This window comes from Microtus pennsylvanicus, chromosome 13, assembly GCF_037038515.1.
Source record: "Microtus pennsylvanicus isolate mMicPen1 chromosome 13, mMicPen1.hap1, whole genome shotgun sequence".
In the NCBI taxonomy this organism is placed as follows: Eukaryota; Metazoa; Chordata; class Mammalia; order Rodentia; family Cricetidae; genus Microtus; species Microtus pennsylvanicus.
The window spans coordinates 30,266,859-30,288,901 of NC_134591.1; the positions used below are offsets into that span (position 1 = coordinate 30,266,859).

Below are 22,043 nucleotides of genomic sequence, written 5' to 3' on the forward strand. Positions count from 1 at the left end.
CACAACTGAAATGTAAGGGGATTTTTGTCTAAAAATCTTCAAGTTTCTTGAAAGTTGTTAAAAATCAAGCTAAATAACCATGATATAACTGAATAAGAACTAATGATAATACAAAATGTTGAAATAATATTGTTCAAACTGTCCTGAGATATTTAAAGATCTTGTGTAAATAATCCAAAAGATTACAAAACATAAACAAAGCCAGATATTAAAATATGTGACATATATGCATATATAATCTTAAAGGACCCTATAAAGCTTTCAAAACGCATCAAATAATAGGCACGGAAAATTTAGATTTTAATGTACCACTTTTATTTATCAATGATCAATTGTCAGAAGACATTCTTTAAAAAAAAGTCTCTGGAGGTCAACAACACACCAGAATATATTAAACGTGTGTGGATTGGAGTGATGTGAAGTTATAAATATTGTCTTCTTTATAAAAAGGTATAAAGAAGATGGGATAGCCAAGTAATACCAATTTATAAAACATACTTAAAATGTTGGTCAGCAAAAGAGATAACAGCAGATTTAAGGGACTGAATAGGCATTACCCACTCGAACACACTATTCATCTTTCAAAGAATTCAAAACAGAGGAAGGAAAAGAAAAGCAACTGGTCCTCACAACACTTTGAAAACTTCTGGGATGTAGGAGGTGCTGCTGGGCACCCAGTTCTTGCTGGGTTAAAACTGGCCCTAGAGTAGCTAGGTCTCTCTCTTCTCAAGACACTAGCAGGGTCCTTGGCAGTTGCTCTGCACGGGTGAGAATTAGGAAGTTCTGACTTCTCTCCACCACACCCCAGGCCAAAGACTGGGGCACCCGGAAGTGCCCATGGGTGGGGCGGGCGTCCCTGGAGCGCAAATCCGGAGCTTCCGCATGTCCCGAGGGGCGGGGCGCTGAGTGGTCAGAGGGGGGGCGGGCCTGGAGCAGGCCCCGCCCCAGCGCCACGCCCTCCGGCTAAGGCCAGGGCCGGGGGCCGTCCGGGTCCGGGTCGGGGTCGCACAGACCGGCGGCGGCTTCTCTGAGCGGCTGCTCGCCGCCGTCTTGTGGCGGGCGCGCGCCCTGCTGTTCCAGGCGCAGCTGCAGCAGGGCCCGGCGGTACATGACCTCCAGCTTCTCCAGCCGGGCCCGCAGCGCCCGGGGGCTGCCCGGCTCGTCGTCGGGGCCTCCGCCTCTCGCCTTGCGGTGGGTGGCGGGCTCGTCCGGGCCTCCGAGGGTGGCGTCGCGTTCGTCGGCGTTGTTGTCGCCGGGCGGCAGCCGCAGAGCCTGGCGGAAGAGGCTGCGGTTCTCGCGCTTCAGCCGCCGGTTCTCCAGGCGCAGGCGGGCGTTCTCTTCGCGCAGCCGCGCGTTCTGCCGGTCCCGCTCGTCGCGCGCGCGCACGGCCTCCAGGTGGCTGGCGGCCAGGTCGGCGAAGCGCTCCTCCAGCTGTCGTCGGGCACCGCCCGCGCGGCCTCGCCAGCCCACGCCGCCGCCGCCGCCACCGCCGCTGCCGCCGCCCTCACGGCCTAACTCGCCCCGGCTGCCGCCGCCGCCGCTGGCCCCGCCGCAGCTCCCGCGCCGGGTGGCGCCACCACGCATGCGCCACATCGGTCCGGTCGGGTCGAGCCGCCAGCTCCGAGGGCCGAGGGGCCGCGCGCGCGGGGGCGCGGGCGATTTGAGGCCCGTCCGGGGCGCTCGGTGGCGGGCGGAGGAAGAAAGGTGGCGGGGCGGCTCTGGCGGGAGGCCAGTGGAGGCCGGGAGTTGGCCCGAGCTGAGGCGTGTCCTAGTCTCTGGCGGTTGAGCGGCCCCCCGGGCCTGCGGTCGGTCCCTGCTTGGCGCACACACGACGCCCCTGGGGATCGCTCTGCTGTTCAGCCCGGTGTCCGCGCCAGGGACAGCAGTGTCCTCCGCTGGGTGCTGCCAGGGCTTCCCTGCCTGCGGACTTGGGCACTGCGGGAACAAGCCCGCCTCGCCCTGCTGTCCTGCACAGCCTCCAGTGCTTACCTCGCCACTTACATAGGAGGCTCAGAACTAATAAAATGAGTTCTGAGACGACTATGGGGCAAATTGAATTTATAATTACACTTTTTGGAAGCTACCCGCTTAACCACGCCCATGTTTAAGACTCACAGGACATTATTGGCCTGAGCATCTGCCATGGGGTGCTTAGAATCCAACAGGTAGCTGTACTCCAAGCATTGGAGTAGATCCCAATTTCTGGCCATCCTGTTCATTGGAACTTTATAATAAAGCTATAAGGGAACCATTGTTCAGGACAGTCCTCATGATATATGAAATTCAAGACTCATAATTTAGTCGAGATGCTGACATTCAGGTTCCAAACTATCTGGAGAGAATTGGATACATATCATTGTTGGAAGCACGTTTCTTGTTTTCCTAAGGATCTCAGCTTACCAATGCCTTGCATTATTGCAACTAAAGGATTACATACTGAAGTCAGAGTCTTTGAGAAATATATAGTAGCAATCTGTTTCAAGCAAGGTTCTGTTAAATTTTTAAATTCCAAAAGTTCTCCAAAACCATTGGAACAAGGAGAAGAACAAGTAGCACATAGAAGAACTATGATTGAAGTAAGTTGCTAGGAGAACAAATAGTTACTCAGTTATGATCCTCTTTTTTTTTTCCAGCAAACGCTAAACTACCACAAATTTACTTCAGCCCTAAACAGTCATTTCATGGAATAAGTAACCAATTCAGTGGATTTAGTTAAAGAAAAGCTGTCATTTCTTTATGTACATTAAATGCAGACAGAACCTGACCTCTCTGTAGACTACTGAGCCAAGAATATGATTTTTCTTGTTGTATCCAGAGAGTGTAGTAGGGCGGAGAAGATTCGCTCCCTGGTTTGGATGTGACAACTATTAAGAGTCTGGAATAACTGCATGCCTCATAAGAAAGTATAATAAAAATATGACAGGAATCACCACCTACATATTATAAATTAGGTAACAACCCATTTTTATTAGCTTTCTTCATTTTATCTCATCTATAAAATTATAGTGTTTTACTATTTTCCAGATTCAACTTGTGCCACTTCTCTTGTACACTATCATACAATCAAATGCCACATTTGTCTCTTAATGTTTTGCTCAAGAATACTGGCTCTGGTTGAATAGGAAGGCAGACCTCCATGGTCTCCTATTCAGACCCCACTCAGCTAATAAATACTTCTGTCTTGGTTATGAAGTATTGCTTGATGTCCTGTCAAGCAGATACAACAGATTAGAGAGGATCACAGTTATATTACTAGTCTGTTTACTACTGCAAATAATTATATGTATTTTCACAAGAGAACAGAATCTTAATATTGTGATTGTGAAAATGTGATGTGCATTTTCTTGTAAAAGAAGAGGAAAGGTAGAGAATGAAAACAAAGAAGAAAAAGATGAGTAACAACCAAAAAGATGAGTAAAATTCATGAAGACTGTCTTTTATAAAATATTTACCATTTAATGTGTGGGTACTTCGTCTGCATGTTTGTATGTATGTCTTAAGTATGCCTGGTGCCTCCAGAGACCAGAAGACAAAGACATTGTCAAATCCCTGGGACTGGAACAGTAGGTTGTAAGCATCTGTTGGAGATTGAGAAGAGAACTTGGTTCCTCTAGAAGGCTAAAGAGTCAGTGCTCTTAACTGCTGAGTCATGTCTAAAATCCTGAAGGTTGCCTTATTAATGAACATTCACCTATGGATAAAGGAGAGTCCATCAGTATTCCTCAACTGGAATTGAGAACAATGTAAGTTCTAAATTAAAAAGGGGTTGGGGACAGCAGAGTGATTCAAATGATCACTACCAAAATTATTGGTGTATATTTAAATTTAGATTTATTTAGAGTAATTGTATAACCTGGAAATCAATATTGCATTTATTTATAGAAATTGTAACTAGTACATTATACTTCCTCATATAATTTATAGTGGTCTACACATAAAAATACTACAATAGTGGGTATAATAAGTATTTCATTTATATGAAAATAAAAAAACTTATAGAAAATTATGGAACTTCGCTAATGCTAAAAGCATGGTGTTGCAATAGAGCTTAGAAGAAGAAAATGTATAAAATATAAGAATTCCTAGAAAAACAGACTCCTTCATTTCATGAAAAGATGCTTCCGAAGAGAAGCATCACCTGCTGGCTTCCTGGAAAGGTCTAAAAGAACATAGGTCATTCTTTTCCTGAAAACACACTTCTCTTCAGCTGTGTTCACTAAGGAAGACTCAAGGCAGTAGAGCAGGGAGGGCTTGTCTGCCCACTGGAGAAGAGGGCAAATGGAAAGCTTCTGGATAAATGTTACAGTTCTAAGTCAAGTGAACAGCTGTGGGGAATTCCAGTCAACTACTTTTCAACTTTTCATTTAAGAAACATCAAAGAATAATTATAAGACTCTTAAAAGAGGTTTGGAATTTAAAAAATGCCTTAAGAGTAGTTTGCTTTGTTTGAACAATCTTTAGCTCCATCATTCTTTTCTGTAAAGAGGATTCTTCTTAGTTATTTGCTCCCTACTTATACCCCATGCCCATTCTTATTTATCAACCTAAATCTTGCATTTAAAAGCAGTCTCCGAATTTGATAAAAGAAATTAGAAGTTTACCATCACTGTGCTCTTTAGTCTATAATGCCTCAAAATACTTTTATAAATCCTGTAGTTGAGAAAAGCTATGTCCACATATTGGAGAGAAGTTTTTATTTGGCCTGCACTTGACATATTTTAGTATTTCTTAAAAAAAATTGAGATTTCAGCTATTGAATATATTACATTTATAGTCTAATCATCCTGTCATAGTTAGATTAATGCCCTATGAGAAGAGATAGCAGAGGCCTTGCTTCTAACTCTGGCTTCTCCTACTGAGACATAGAGAAAAGGTGGCCATCTGTTAACCTGCAAGATCTTCACCAGTGGACTAAATCAGCCCAATGAAAAATCTTGATCTTAGAACTGTCATCCTCCAAAACTATGAAAAGTCTGGTTGCATATGCCATTCAGTTTAAAAATGTCTTATAGCAACCTGAGCTAATAATTACTCTATGTTTTAGCTTGGTTATTTGGATTGTAAAAAATATGTTAATTTGAAATTCATATCGCACTACTTCTAAATCTGAGTCAGTTCAAGGTACATTCCGCAGCTTTGGAGAACCCATATGATATTCTCTTGTGCTTGGCCTCTGACAGATATTCTTGAAAGACAATTCAACAGAATCAGAAATCAACCTAGAGACATGCCTTTGCATAGGTCTATGAGAGGTTTCTCAGACAGGAGTAAATGGAGAAAGAAGAATTGTCTAGGATGTGTCCCACTTTCCCTGTGAAGGACCAGATATAGAGAGGTACAAGGAAAAGAAATGCTGTTTACTTGCCTGCCTTTTCTTCTTCCTGGTGAGTGAATTTATTCTGTTGTTTTGTTGTTACTGCAGTTGCTGTTTCTGTGACTGCCGTTCTGTACTAATACCAGGCCCTTACTTCTTCAGCTTTCTAACACAGACTGAAGGCCATCAGCTCTGCAGGAATCCTCCAGACCTCCGGTGCCAGCTTTGGGTTCCTGAGGTACCCAGCTTCATGGATTGAGTAGTTCTCTACTTCTCCGGCATGCTTGAGCTGGTTACTTTTATGCCATCTTGACATAAGTCAGAGTCATTTGGGAAGGAGGAACCTCAATTGAGGAAGTAACTCCACCAGACTGGCCTGTGGGCAAACCTGTAGTGCATTTTCTTGATTGATAATTTATGTGGGAGGACCCAGCTCACTGTGAGCAATCCCCTCACAGCTGGTGGTCCTGGGTGCTATAAGCCTGTGGGCAAACCTGTAGTGCATTTTCTTGATTGATAATTTATGTGGGAGGACCCAGCTCACTGTGAGCAATCCCCTCACAGCTGGTGGTCCTGGGTGCTATAAGTAAACAGACTAAGCACTCCATAAGGAGTAGGCTAGAAGACATCACTCCTGCATGACCTCTGCATCAACTCCTGTCTCAAGGTCTCCTCCTTGTTTTGAGTTCCTTCTGTGATGACCCTGAGTAATGTACTGTACAATGGAACTGAAAACTGAAATAAATCCTTTCCTTCCCAACTTGCTCTTGATCGTGGTCTTTTATCACAGCAATAGAAACTCTAAGACACTGTTGATTATCATGGTTATGATATCCAGCCACTGTTATGTAAGTCAATCTAATATTCCATTTTTATAATTCATTCTAATAATTCCTCTCCTTCAGAGAATTCTACCACATTTTCATTTTTACAATACATACATATATCAGAACAGCATATTATAGACCAGAAGTATATGCAAATATTATATGCAATCATACCTCAACAAAACAGGGGAAATGTTGGTCAGATAATGCCGATAATTGTTGGGAGTCTTTATCCCACCTGTCAGCTTCCAAATCACAACACAGAAACTTATTACTTATGAAAGCTTAGTCAATAGCTTAGGCTTGTTTCTATTAGCTCTTATAATTTAACCCATTTATATTCATCTATATGCTGCCATGTAGCTCATGGCTATTACCTCTCCTCCTGTATGTCTTGATTATTCTCTGTCTCTCAGTGTCTCTGCCTTCTTCTTCCCAGAATTCTCTCTGCCCCAAAATCCTACCTAACTATTGACTGTTTAGCTCTTTTTTAAAACCAATCCTAGTGACACATCTTCACAGTGTACAAAAAGATTATTCCACAATATCTAATCAATAGTTTTTAATCTAGTACTGAAATTCTTTAGTGTGTCTTATATTTTAAACATTCCTCACATAAATTGATCTTCAATAACACATGAATTCCTGGATTTAAGGAACTATTTGATAGTGCAGAAGTAGAGATGGGGTTGGAGGTAAGAAAGGTAGAGAGAAAAAATTAGTTCTTAAATAATTGGAATACTGAAAGAATTCATTCATTTATTCTTTATTATCCTGCATAATACATTTTTTTATTTTAATTTTACTTTTTTATACCAGGGTTAGGGTGCTTTATGTAGCCTGAGCTGTCTTTGAATTCCCTGTGAGGACCTAAGGCTGTCCTTTAACTCCTAATCCTCTTGCTTCCCATACCAACAACTAAGATTATAGGTCTAGACTACTGTGAAGAATTCAGGAAGCTTAGTAAGGTGGTCACAATTAGTCTGAGAACAGCCTGACCTATATAACAAGAACTTAGACCAAGAAAAATGAATTACTAGGTAAAACATAGCTATTAGTCATTCTAAGAAGTTTTTCTAACTGAAATTTATGCCAAAAGTTGTGTAGGATGTTTGCCTTATTAAAACTGAAGTAAAAAAGTGGCTGGCACTCATTCTTAGTAATAAGCTTTGTTAATAAGTAGTATTAAAGGCTGTTCTCATCAAACAAATGATCTGCGCTTTTTCTTGTTTTTGATCATATTATTGAGAGAGCTAATGTTTGTAAGCTTCACTTGCCCAAGGACAAATAACTTCCTGGAATGCTGGGGCTGTTGTGTTTTCGCTTCAGTAAACAAAACTGGTCTCCCCAACTGCTCAGGATGTGCTTGATCACAAGGCCAGGCCGGCAGGAGTTGCACCTGCAGGAAGTGCTCAGGAGGTGTTCTTTCCCCTGATTGGACAAAGTAACCTTGTGGATTTTGCCTTTATGAGCACCTGATTAACCTAATTCAGCACCATTCTCTGGGAATTCTGGTTATGGACCTGGCCAGTGTCCATCTTTCTGGCCAATATTTGTTAAACTTTGCTTTAATTAAAAAAAATAAGTAGTATTAATATGTACCAAATAAATATTACTTAAAAGTATTTTACATTTGCTTTAAAACTGTAATGAATAGTGAATTTGTGTCTGGATTAAGACACATTCAAGTTTAATACAAGCCATACCCTTCCTAGATCTGTTGCCTAGAGCAGTCTCCTAAAGCCATGGTATACTCATTTGTCACTTATTGAGAATAAAAATAGAATCTATTTCATGGGGTTCTTGTCGTGTATATATTAAATGCAAAGTCAGGTAACAAGAGGTATGTAATAATTCATGGATATTATTCTTTCATGGCTTGAATTTATTTTGTAAGGTAGACATTTGTAGGATGATTTCTTGTGAATAGTCAATGCTGTTTAAAACCCTCATCTGAGCTACTCGACTAAGGAGCTACTCTAAATACACAATGCTGTCCCACTGGTTATATGATTCTTATTTCTGGATAGTTCTCATTAAGTGTTTGGGTTTTAACATCCATATTCCGTAAGCCCCATGTGCTGAGGAGTTTGGTTAATCACATTCGGAGCTTCATGTTTGCTAATATTCTCCCTGAAGCTCTAGCTGAGCTTGGTTCATTTTCTGGGAGCAGATTTATTAGGGCTATGAAGAGCAAGTATCGATGCTCAGGAGTGTGAAGACCTCTTTATTGGAATAATTACTAGAGAGTTAGGAATTGTAAATATTGATTGCATTTATTTAGTCTTTTGATACGGGCAAAAATATTAAAAGCCATCAAACACCAGCATTGCCCTTTGACAGCATCATTTAATTCTAGCTACAGGGACAATTGTGACATAAACAAAAGCAGTGTGACTTATCTGTCTTAATTAGGATATTTTCTATACTGAGGGAAATACCCTTCTTCCAGCTTGATATAAAACACTAGCCAGACTAATAAAAGAAGGTAAATGTGATACATCCTAGCATAAAATAATGGAGCTGAGAGCATAAGTTTTGCACACAAGATAATTGACAAAACCATTGTCCCAAATAGACTTCTTAAAGTGGCAATGTCTTTGTTAGTTTTACATCACTGCTTCGTGCTACGTTTACAGAAATTCATATTAATCATTAAGACAGTGTTTCTCAACCTGTGGGGCATAGTTCCAGAGGGGGGGTCACAAAGTAGATATCTTGCCTATCTATTTGCATTATGATTCATAAAAGTAGTAAAATTACAGTTGTGAAGTAGCACCGAATTAATTTTATGACTGGGGGTCACCACAACATGAAGACCTATATTAAAGAGTTACAACATTAGGAACTACTGCCATAAAGGATCTAAAACTGTATTATTCGTTAGCTGTGTGTGCATTTTAGATTTGGGCTTAATAAGATTGAATGCAATTTTCAATGTCGTCCCTAGATTAAACTAGTCACAATTTCAATGTGTCTCAGTCACATGTAGCTGAGGTATGTGGGGAGGTACAGTGAACTGTTGTTGACACAATGAGATCTTGTGGGCAGCAATGGGACTAGTCACATGCCCACTCCCCACCCTAATTATCGGCTTCAGCTTCAGCAGCTATGTTAAAATTTATAGTGAGCAAACGTACAAGAGGTGTTTACTGCATTTTGCTGTATGCACAATTCCATGCTGGCTAATACTTTTCTCCGAAGAATACACATGGAAATCCATCCTATTCTTAAATATACATATCTAGGCTAGTACTTGATGTTAATTTGACATACTATAGAGAGACACAGTATGCTAGCTGAAATGAGAACTGCCCTCTTCTCAGTCTGAGGTATCTGAATATTTGGTACCAAGTTAGTGGCACTTCCTGGGAAGGTCAAGGGGGTATGGCATATATGTAATGGGGGAAGAAATTTGGAAGCTTAAAGTCTTTTTCTAGTTCCAGTTTGTTCTCTGTTTCATGCCTACATTTGAAGATGTGAGCTCTCAGTTTCCTGTTCTTGCTGTTGTACCTGCCACTGACTGCCATGATTTCCTACCATGATGGACCCTTAATATTCTAGAGCCATAAACTCAAATAATCTTTTTCTTATTGTCACGGTGTTTTATCAGAGCAAACGAAAAGAAAGGAATATATCTAGGAAGAGGTACACACCACAATAAAAGAATTGACATCATATAGATTTGAGGGATATATATATATATACATATATATATGTATACATATATATATATATATATATATATACACACACATATGTATATGTATTGTAGTTGATAGATAAGGGCCCAGTCCACTGTGGGTAGTACCATCACTAGCAGGTCCAGGGTTATAAATGGAGTTTCTGTCCTATCTGGTCCTACATTCATTCAGTACCCAAGAAACACACAGAGGTTTATAACAATTATAAATGTACCTATTAGCTCAGGCTTAATATTAAGTAACTCTTACAACTTAAATTAACCCATAATTATTGTGTATATTAGCCATGTCACTTGATACCTTTTATCAGTGAGGCATTCTCATCTTTATTCCTCTGATTCTGGCTGGTGACTGCAAACTGAGCCTTTCCTCTTCCCAGAATTCTCCTAGTCTTGTTGCTCTGCCTACACTTCCTGCCTGGCTACTGGCCGATCAGTGTTTTTTTTTTTTTTTTTAAATCAATACAAGTGACAAATCCTTACAGGGTGCAAGCCCACTATCCCATAGCACATGACTATGTAAAAATCTATATGGGAGAGCCAGAGAATATGGCATCAACAACATCTCTTCATAGTTTCTGCTTCATGTTCCTGTCCTTTCTGAGTTTCTGCTCTGAAGTTTATTTATGATGAACTGTGACCTAGAAATTTATATTGAAATAGTCATTTTCTCCACAAATTGTCCTGATATACATATTTAATGCAACAGAAAATAAACTAGTACAATATTTCACTCATGTCTCAGTTTGAGTTCCAAAGTTGCATACAACTCATTGAAGTAACAGTATGGATGTTGAAAACCCTCATAATTAGAGTTAAGATAATCAGGAGATTAACTCAGAAATTGTGAAAATAAGTAATTTAAATGTTCTCTTGTCCCTCTTGGTTACTCCCAGAGCTCTTTCTTCCATTCAAGAGGCAGCATTAGTTTGTAGTTCTGGGCATTAGTAAATATCTCTCATTTCAGATATTAAAGAGCTAATGTAATCTAATTGAAAACTTTAAATTCTCATTCCTGTCATGGAGTCTCCCATCCTCAGTGAAGTGTCGTGCTCCATGCCTTAAACAAGGAGTAACTAGCCTATGAAGAGCATGTATGGGAAGCACTGAGTTTTCTGTCTCTCTTTACTGCTGCACTTTCTTTAGTTACTATTTTTAGCTCTTTGAGGGGAAGTAACGAATAAACCTAAAGCCTAGTTCAGATAAAGTAAGAAAAGAGCAGTGGTAGTGAAACTGTTTGGCACTGGATCTCAGATGTCAGGTGTCACATGCAAGTCTGTTCTCTGCGAAAGACCATCTTTGTGGCCTTCTGCCATCCTGCATGATTCCCCAGCCCACAATATTCTGTTGGTGTTAAACTCTGCTTGGTCTTTTCCTATGGAATATCTGACCTCTGGAGGGTGTGGTCCTTTGGGGAAGAGTAAGGCAGACAAACACTTTACATGCCAGTCAAACTCCAGAAGTCTGAATTACTCTCATTGCAGCCTTGTCAGTTCAGTTAAAATTGTCTTCCACCAACATTTAACCTTTAGATTTACCCAAGTACCAGGTCTTTCTCTCTCAAATGCCAAGAGATTCATGGCCATTTTCATCACACTCCACTGTGCAGAATTATACACAAGACTTAAGCTTCCTTTTTGGTTACTGTCTTTTACTAAAGAAAGTATACAATCTGTCTTTCTCCTGCGCTTTAAGGAAAACCCCTATCCTAGTAAAGGGTCTAAATTCAATCTGGCTATATTCATGGAAACACAACTGTCAGTTATGCACTCACCAGGGTTCATGTGATGAGAAAAGGAGATATGAAATGAATAGAATTTTTTTGACAGGTAGTATAGACAATATTTCCTTTGGAGTTAGTCAAGGACATCAATAATCCCTTCTTTCTGCCTCCTTTTTTATGAGGCTACACTGTGGTTTTGTAGTGAAGCACATTTTGCTTTCACAGTCATCTATAGCATAGTAACATAATCAAAATATTTGAAGTGTTAGAAAATTTTCTGAACTTAAACAGAATGCACTGTTTGCCATTATATCTGTAAGCAATCTGGTTATTCTAGATTTCCATATCCTCTTTTCTTTATAATTTTATGAAATATTTTATTTACTCTAATGACTAAGAATGATTTCTGTTGATTTACAAATTTATGTCTCAAACCCACAGTTCTTCTCTAAGTTCCAGCTTTATGAAAGCCAATTTTTATTTAATTTGTTTACCTATCTCACTGGTTTTGCAAGCAATTTTTCCATATTAAACATTTTCATTTTTTCTTTTATTGAAAATAGATTTTTTTGCCATACAACATATCCCGATTATAGTTTTCTCTCCCTCTGCTCCTCCCAGTTTCTCACCACCTCTCTTACCTCCAGATCCACTCCCTTTTTGTCTCTTATTAGAAAAAAAAAAAACAGGCTTTTAAGAGATAACAACCAAACGTGACAAAATAAAATATAACATGATGAAATAAAATGTATCTTATTGAAAATGGACACAGCAAAGGAGTCCTAAGAGCAGGTACAAAAGTAAATGCCCACTTGTTCTCACAATCAGGAGACCCATAAAAATACTAAGCTAATAGCTATAACACATACAAGAGGACCTGGTGCAGACACATGCAGGCCCTGTGCCTGCAGTTTCAGTCTCTGTGCTCATATGCACCTTGCTTTAGTTGATTCAGAGGTCTTGCTCTCCTGGTGTCTTCCAGTCTCTCTGGTTCTTCCAGTTTTCCTGCCTTCACTCTCATGGGATTTTCTCAGCTTTGAGGGAAAGGATTTGATGGAGATCTCCCATTTAGATTTCCCCTCCAGTCTGGTGGTCAGTCTCTGCATCTGTTCCTATCTGCTGCCAGAGGAAACCATTGTCATGATGACTGGGTAAGGCACTGATCTGAGTGTAGTAGAATATCATTAGGAATTATTTTATTGATAACTTATTTTTAAGAGTAAAAGGTTCTGGTTTGGTTTAACCTTAGGTCTCTGGATTATCTAGTCTCTGGTTCTTGGTCACTCAACCAGTGTCAGACATGGGGTCCATCATGGCATGGTCCTTAAGTCAAATGAGACATTGATTGGATTTTCCCACAAGTTCTATGCTACCAGTAGCCTAGCATCTTTTTCAGGCAGAGCAGATTGTACAGATTGTAGGTAAAGATTTAATGGCTGAGGTAGTGTCCTCTTTAGGTAGCCTATAGAGTACCTTCCAGCACTAAAAGTAATAAAACATGGGTAGAAGGCTCCATAAAGACAGCACCTTAATTTCTTTGTGCTCAGTGAGTTATATGGGTGTTGTCCTTGTCATTGGGGTCTTGCCATCAGTTTGAGGAGAGCAACCCTATGTCTTAGCAACTGCCTGGGTTGTTGGGGAATTTCCATGGGACTCAGTTGGCCAGCAACTCAAAGGAATGCAATCCAGTCCCACCACTGGAAATCTTGGATGGCCAGCAGAGACTCTGTATTCCCATTACCAGGAGTCTTAATTAAGATCACCTTAATAATGCATTCCAGGAAGTTTCCACTGGTCTAGGTTTCCACATTAACCCAAAATGTCCTCCAATTTCAGCTGTCTCTCCCTGAATTCTCTCCCTTCACCTCACCTCTTCCTAAATCTAATTGCCGTGGTATTGTCTTCCATCCCCGAATCTACTTGTAAAATCTGTTCTATTTCTCCACTCCCAGGGAGATTCAAGTAGCCCTCCTAGAATCCTCCTCTTTGTCTAACCTCTCTATGACTACAGATTGTAATTTGGTTATCATTTACTTAATGACTAATATTTACTTATAAGTGAATACATACTACATTTACCTTTCTGGCTCTAACTTACTCAGGATGATGTTTCCTAGTTCCACTCATTTGCTTACATATTACGTGATATAAGTTTTCAATACCTAAATAATACTCCATTGTGTAAATGTACCAAATTTTCTTTATCCACTTTTTTATTGAGGAATGTCTAGGATGTTTCCTGTCTGTAGCTAATATGAATAAAGTCAAAATGAGCATGGTTGAGCAAGTGTCTTTGTGGTGGAATAGAGCATCTTTTGGATATATATCCAATAGTGGTATAGCTGGGTCTTGAGATAGACTGATTCCTGGTTTTCTGAGAAACTGCCATATTTATTTCCAAAGTGACTGTACAAGTTTATACTACCATCATCAATGGATGTTTCTCTTGCTCCACATCCTCATGAGCATGAGCTGACATGTTTGTCATTGTTCTTAGTCATTCTGGCAGGTGATGCTTGCATGTAGAAGATTGTAAATAGATCCATACTTATGACCCTGTACAAAATTAAAGTCCAAGTGGATCAAAGACCTCAGTATAAAACCAGATACAATGAACCTAATAAAAGAGAAAGGGGGAAATTACCTTGAATTCGGCGGCACAGGAGATAAATTTCTGAGTAGAACACTGATAACAAAGGCCATAAGATCAATAATTAATCAGTAGGACCTCATAAAACTGAAAAACTTCTGCAAGGCAAAGAACACTATCAATAGCATAAAATGGCAGCTTACAGAATGGAATTTTTTTTCACCACTTTCATAACCGATAGAGAACTAATATCCAAAGTATATAAAGAACTAAAGAAACTAAATTCCAAAAACCAGATAATACAATTAAAAATGGGATAGATATCTAAACAGAATTCTCAATAGAGAAAACCCAAATGGCTGAGAAACAAAGAAATGTTCAACATCCTTAGGCAACATGAAAATGCAAACCAAAACTATTTTGAGATTGCATATCAAACTTTTCAAACAACAGCAAACTCTCCGACTTTTCCATTTCAACAAGCAGTTCCACCATGTAACTGTTTGGCTGAGGCAGCCATCTTGGATTGCTGGTTATTGCTTGTCATTCTTTCACTTCACATACTATCTGCCTCAAGCAATTCATTTCATACTTTTAATTCTTTTTCTCACATATTTCTTTATATTAGATTAATTCAAATCAATATTGCCTGTTACTTGGTGTATGCAGACACTGTTTTGTTATTCCTAATCTTTATCCTTTCATATCCATGACTCACAGAGCAGAGCTTTGCAAACACAAATGTGCACATGTTGCTCACCCACAAAATACCCCTGGGGTTTCCTATCATATAGCTAAGAAAATCCAAACTCCTTTCATGCTTTTTATCCTGAATTGCAAGACCTGCCTGACATTAGCCTACACACACACACACACACACACACACACACACACACACACACACTTTTGTTGTAACCTGCTCCATACTTCAGTTGGGTTGGCTTCTGAAGTAGAGAAGTTCAATAAAGAAGAGTGATTGTGTGATAGTCACTACAAGAGAAATGAACAAAAAGGGTGTGGTAGGAAGTGAGGTAATTTTTTTTTCTGGCAGAATCCAGGAATTTTGTTTCTGCTCATAGTGGTATAGATATTCCTAAGTATGTTCTGATTGAGTTGTGGGTGTTAATGAGTAGGGTACAAATTCTGATGTGTTTGCTGAGCTAAAAAAATATGAGTAAAATCAATATAAGAGACCAGTTTGCACTTTGATGTTTTTATTGTTATCATCTGTTTAAGCCAGAGTTGGACTAACCATTGCTGAACAGAGATTAATCAACTATTAATTATGTGATTGTAATAAAAAATAAGTATTTGGGAATGAGATAATTAGAATAATAATAGATAGCTCTCTCTACTGTTACAAGAAAGGCAAGTGAACTTTCATTCATTTTTTTTTCCAAAAGGCTTCATATTTTAACATTTCATGTTTTGTTTTTCATCAGGGGCTTGGGGATTAAACATGTTTTGAGGGTTTTAATTGAAACAGAATAAATAGCACAGGGGTTATTGAGACAATACTAGTGAAATATATTGCTGTTCTTAGTGGCATTTCATTGTGAAGAGGTTAATGATTTCTGTCTTTAACTTAAAGGGCTAGTGCTTTAGTTTCATAATTTAGTTTTATTGTAACAGTGCTTTACAATTGTTTTTTAATGTTCAAAGTCCTTGTGTAGAGCTAAGTTGGGTGTGGTAGGTGAGGAGCTATGGATGGATCTGTATGTTTCAGACTCGACCCTAGTACAGCCCTGCTTATGTGAATGCCAAAGTTGTTTGATTCAGATACCCTAGAATTGCATGTTTGGTGGTAAAATGATAGACAGCTCAAAAATATAGTGCATTTCTAGATAACATTGACACATGAATTGGTGTTCTTGTGGCTCTATCCTATAGCTTGTCATACTGCTTCTCCCTGAGAGACTGTCAGCATTCCATTCCATCTCAGTGCAGCATAATCTCCTCTCAACATATGGGATTACTATTACTTACCAATTCTTCAGCCCTCAAAATATGCCATTAGTGTTTTTTTTTTATGACTTAAGTATCTTGTATTCTATCCGATTTTTTTTATATACTTCAGGAAGTTAAAATTAGCTTTAAGTGTATTTTGCGTATTGTTACTATTGGTGGTCTGTGAGTTCCTCTGGAACACAGATCAGTGAGCACGAGGCTGTTCTATGAAACAAAGATACCATCCGATTTGTGTACCTGCTCGACTCGTCTTTAAATCATGTGGAACAAAGATGGCACTTGATGTCTTTATACCTTCGCGTTACCTATGGCAATGTCAGTGCTCAGTAAATATTTGTTGAATAAATGAGTAGATCCTTAATAAGTTAAGGTCCTCAATTATTTTAAATTGCCTTAATGAATTAATCTATTTGGCTAAGTTTTTCCAAAAGGAAAAGAAAAAAAAACCTGTTGACAACAATATTTGTAAATGAAAACTAGGTCAGCTTAATCAAAATGTCTAGATTTAGAGAAAGTCTGATATCAGGAAAACAGCAATATATCTGACAATTATAGAATCTAGCATGCAATGAAATTCTTTAAAGAAATCAACATGGGTTTACTTAGGACTTTGAAGAAATTTCAGTTTGGAGAATTAGTACAGCATTTTCTCTATTTGCAAAGCTGCAGCAGCCATGATCAAACCAAAACCACTTTCTAGGTTTTAACCATGCCCTTCATCATTCTTCATCACTGGATTCTTTACAGGATGAAACCTGAAACGACCATTAAGGGAGAAAATTGACAAACAAGCAGATTTAAAAAAAAGAGAGCAAGAGTATGTTGCAAAACAAAAGCCTAGACATCAAAAGGAGCAGGGAGGAAAATGCAAATTTCTCTTTGGCTCTCTGAAAATTTGCTGCAATAAATTCACTAAGGCAGACTAAGCAGAAGAAGCATAAAATTAATATGCAAATAGAGGAATGTGGTTACTAATCCTATGTGATTCTGAAATGTATATGTGCCTCCTTTTCTAAAGCAGGAGTTGAGGGAAGAAAGGCTAAAGACAGAGCATTGGCAAATGAATACGATAGGAATTTGGCACACTTGGAGAATGACCTAGGACAAAGTGTATTGAATCCAGGAGCAATACATTGTAAATGATTCTCTATAGAAAGAGACAATGGTATGTGACAAATATCTGTCCAGGTGTATTTACAGACTCTCATCTTTCATTCTTTGAAGAGTTAAGTCTTTTTAGTTAATGGGGTCTCAGTGTAAAGAATGGAGATAATTTTGTTTATCTTTGGAAAATCTGAGTCTGGTTGATAAAGAAAATTCCAAAAAGCCTTGCCCTACATAGAAAAAAGAAATTGGGTAAGGTCAGACGGCCATCTCTGCTGAGGTGTATTCTAAGGCTCCTCAGCATGCCTAAAGACTAATCTTTAGGGTATTACTTCCTGGACCCCAAAATTGACAAACATAGTTGGTAAAGTTAAGTTCTTGAGGTCAGATGCAGTAACCACAACCTCACTATTAAATGGATGCCATAGGGAAGAGTCCATCTGTAAGTAGTCCCGTTAAGAAAATCACATTCACATGAGATTGTGTGAGAGGAAAAAAAAAAGTAAGATGTGGTAGATAGATATGTTACTCAAATGACAATGGCCAAATGGGAAAATATACCTAAATTATGCATCTGAGATGGAATTCACACAGAAGAGAAAATGAATTAGAGACTGGCACTACATAGTACAATATTTCAATTTTCTCAAGTGTATTTTTTCTCGATATACTATAACTGCTTTGTCAGGGTTAAGATATTCTAAAGAGATACTTATGCTTCAGTCTTTATCTGTCTTTCAGATTACTGAAACGCTGGGCCCACTAATTTCAGTGTCTTCTGCAAGGAATTCACGAAACCGAGCTGAGCCTGGTCCTGGCTTTTCAAAGCAGCACAGTTTGTGTATCACTACATTACAGTATTTGAATGGAGCTGTCCACTGTCTTAGCTATAGTCAGGGGAAAGAGACAGAACTAGCCCTTCAGAATATTGATTTCAAATAGCTGATAAAAAATCATTGAATATATTCCTCACATCCATAATCTCATAGGAGAAATTAGTTTTAGATGTCACAGTTTCCTAATAGAGAAAATTCTATATATGTAGATGTGGAAAGTATGCAATTATTGAAAAATAACACATGCATTTAAAAATGATCAGTACCATCTATATCTGTCTTCATTTTTGCATGTTTATATGTGAGTGTATTCATGCATGTGTGTATGTGTGTTCACATGTGTATTATGAGCACATGTGTGTGTGTGTAGAGGCCAGCAGTTGATGTCGGGCATCTTCTTCCATTACTCCCCACTTGATGCAAGTTCTCCTCGTGAACTGAGAGATCATGGAATTAATAAGCCTAGATAGCCAGTTTGCCCTGTTAGTACCTGTCTCCAGCTTCCAAATCAGAGGATCATACGCAGACCACCATACACTCACTTATTTTATGGGTTCTGAGAACTGGAACCCTGAATTTAAAGTTTCGGTGGCTAACACATTTTATACTAGGCCATCTCTCCAGCCTTACCTTTACACTTGATATGAAGCTATAATAGAAATAAATCTGTTTATTCCAAGTAATTTGAATTAGTTTTTGCAAGCACATAAAATAGCTGACCATGTGCTTGTCTTTGTTTGCTTATTACTAAGAGATATACCATGACTGACAAGCTCTGTAATGTAACATCACGATGTTCCAAAGAGAAAGATGAGCTGACCACTTCCCAATCATGAACCCTATTGTCAAAGCAAGCTCTGCAACCTTCTGTTTGAAAGACTGAAGATAAATACTTTTCTTACTCCAAATATCAACAAATAACAAACAAAAGCCAAATCTTTTCTAAAATCCTCTTAAATGCCTCAGATTATGTCTGTCAGCAGCGCCTATTGTTGCTTGGAGATTTAGAGGTTTCATGGGAGAAGCCAGGAGAAGGAACACTGTCTGCTTTAACAGCTTTGACTTGAAAACATTTTTTTCTCAGTCACCTCACAAGCAAGAGGCGTCTGTCTGGGGATAAGACAAAGGGGTGTCAGAACAGAGCTATCTATCAGAATATGACTTAAGGGAAAAGACTGTTCATATTGAGAAAAATAAAATAATTGAAGTCTGTAGAAAGAAGCCTGGACAGATATTTTGTATGCTAACAGGAAGGAAAAACTCAATGGGGAGTGTTGGGAAGTGCAAATGTGTTTTCCATTCACATAACAGGAAATGTGATGCCTGCTTTGTTTGTTTGCTTGTTTTTAAATGTATTTTATGACAACTCAGTGGTTATCATTTCTATCTGTTCTTTCCTGCTTTGGGTACACAGAATGATGGTGCTACTGCCCAAGAAGACAAAAGGAATGAAGGCTTTCTCATTGCCACCAACAAGGCTGAGGGTACTTAGGGCAGACATTTGAGTCTTCCAGGATTGCTTGGTCAAGTAGGGTAGGGCTGGAAGTCATCCACAAGCAATGTTTCCTCTTCCTGGCCAGAAAACTCTGTCCCTTGTTCACACTGTATTCTATACCGTCTCAGCTGGGAGCTGTCTGCTCAGCAAGAACTGACAATTCCCATTTAAAAAAGGCAATCTTCCACAAGTTTGAAGGGTAAGCAAATGAGTTGAATGAGATCATCTGAATTTTGATAGATAAAGGCATGTTAGGGAAATAATAGCTTGATTAAAAGTCCACAGTCTTTAACAGTTTATTCTTCTATTCTCAGAGGAGCTGTCATTGTTTTTCATTATCCATACTTCTTCAATGTAATGACATTTTTAGAAAAGTATTTATAACCACAATTTTTATTATGGTTTCCGAATATTCTCTATGTGTTCTAATAATAAAAATAAATAAACTTTTCATAATTTAGAGTCAAACTCTGTGGTTTAGGGTTCATCCAAGTATGGATTTGTCAGAAGTGATATGTTTTCCAAGTAAGTAGAAAATTAATTTTCCTCTTTCATTTAGCCATGATCACTGCCTTAGTGTATTTTTAAAATCTTTTAATTTTGCTGTTCAGTTTCCATGCATTTCTATTACCACTAAACAGAAACTCAATTTTAAGAGTTTTGATAATTCTGGATAAAAATTTCAGTAAAAATAATAATTTAGATATGGAATCTAAATACTTAAGTGATGTGGGACATCCCTCTGTATTCTGTGAATATGTTTCATTACCATTAGTAAATAAAGAAGCTGCTTCAGACTATGGAAGGGCAGAATACAGCCAGATTGGAAGAGATATAGAGAGAGAGTAGGCAGAGTCAAGGAGATGCCATGTAGCTGCCAAAGGAGACCCACGCCATACACCAGTAAACCACAGCCTCATGCCAACACATATATTAATAGAAATGGATTAATTTAAGATGTAAGAGAAAGCTAGAAATACACCTGAGACATCGGCCAAATAGTGTTGTAATTAATATAGTTTCTGTGTGATTATTTGGGTCTAGGTAGCCAGGAAACGAAAGAGCAGCCTCCATTTACACTTAAGAAGAAAGTAATGTTGGAATGATCAGAGATGGATATTTAACATGCCAATGTAAATATGTTCTCTTTGGGAGTATAAAAAGAAAGCCTGAGTTTTATTCACTTTTTATGCAAAGAGGTTCTTGTATGAGCTCACAGTCCTCACATTTGCCCTGGCATAATCAGCATGCCCTCTAGTGGCACTTCTGGGAGTTCAACTGAAATGCGCGAAAAATTCCAGCTGCCTTTGTCACTCGTGACCCTGGCAAGTCACAGTCCAGTTTTACAGCAAGCATTGATTAGCATCTAGCTCTTCCAGTTGTGTTTCATCTTGTGCTCTAGACATGACATATGGCTGTGAATGTCCGGTCCAACACAGATGTGACAAAGAAATAGGTCTTTCAAGTAATGAAGGTTTATTTCGTATTCATTAACATTCATACCTGCTAATCAAGAACTTTTAATTGGTTCCTCTCCTTATAGGTGTGAGTTATGGAAAGAAAAGTAATGAACCCAGCAGAGATACCCAAGTTTTCCACCACCAATTAAAATAAACTGATTTTGTCTTCAGAAAGAAGTATTGTCTCTGTTTCATGATGCTTACAGTAGACAGGGTAGAATGGCATTTCACACCAGTGTGAAATGTTGGGCGTAAACGGTACTGAGCAATGTTTTGAACCTAGTTAACCCTCTCATGGCCACACTGAAATATGTACTTTAAGTAGAGTCTACTTCCCGGGACTAATACTAGGTGGTCTTCGCCTTAGATATCTGGAGGGCTAAACACAAATCACAGCCCATTGAATTAATGCTTATATTTCCTTTTCCATATTTGCATGACCCACATTCATTTTTTTATTTAACATCCCAAACGAATTAGTTTTGTACAACAGTGAGTAATACATAGTACACACTACAATATTACCCCATATGACATTCATAGTACATGAAATACCAAAATACATACCAAAAAGGAGTAAATGTGAGCACACAACTTAAACAAAAATTTCACAAACTAATGCTAAGCCTTTCATATATTATCCCTCTTGGATGTTTTTAAATTTTAGTCAAAGAAAATATTTCATTAAAGTCTTCTAACACATTGTAATCCCCAAGTTTAAAACCTTATACCAGGTATACAATGAGTTGTATTATATTGTGTAACTAGTAGCAAAGATGATTCTACAATATAAAGTATATTTTAATAGACAATGTAAGTGATACGATTTATATTTATTTTGTAAATAAACTACTTACTTGTAGTTTACTATGAATATAGATATTGTGGTTTAATAAATATATTATGAGAATAAGAATGATTATTTTCAGTGTGTTCTTTTTTTCTTGATTAATCATTTCATTTGAAATTTTTAAAAATCTCTTAGATTAAGTTTGGTGAAGTGACAAGCAATTGGAAATACCT

At 38.5% G+C, this 22,043-nt stretch overlaps 1 protein-coding gene across 1 annotated transcript; it reads right to left on the reverse strand.

Annotated features, from left to right (window-relative positions):
- Positions 1–273: 273 nt before the first annotated feature.
- Tusc1 (tumor suppressor candidate 1) lies at positions 274–2,016 on the reverse strand. Its single transcript, XM_075945699.1, has one exon. The coding sequence runs from the start codon at positions 1,591–1,593 to the stop codon at positions 964–966; it is 630 nt and encodes a 209-aa protein (XP_075801814.1). The 5' UTR covers positions 1,594–2,016; the 3' UTR covers positions 274–963.
- Between the last annotated feature and the right edge of the window lie 20,027 nt (positions 2,017–22,043).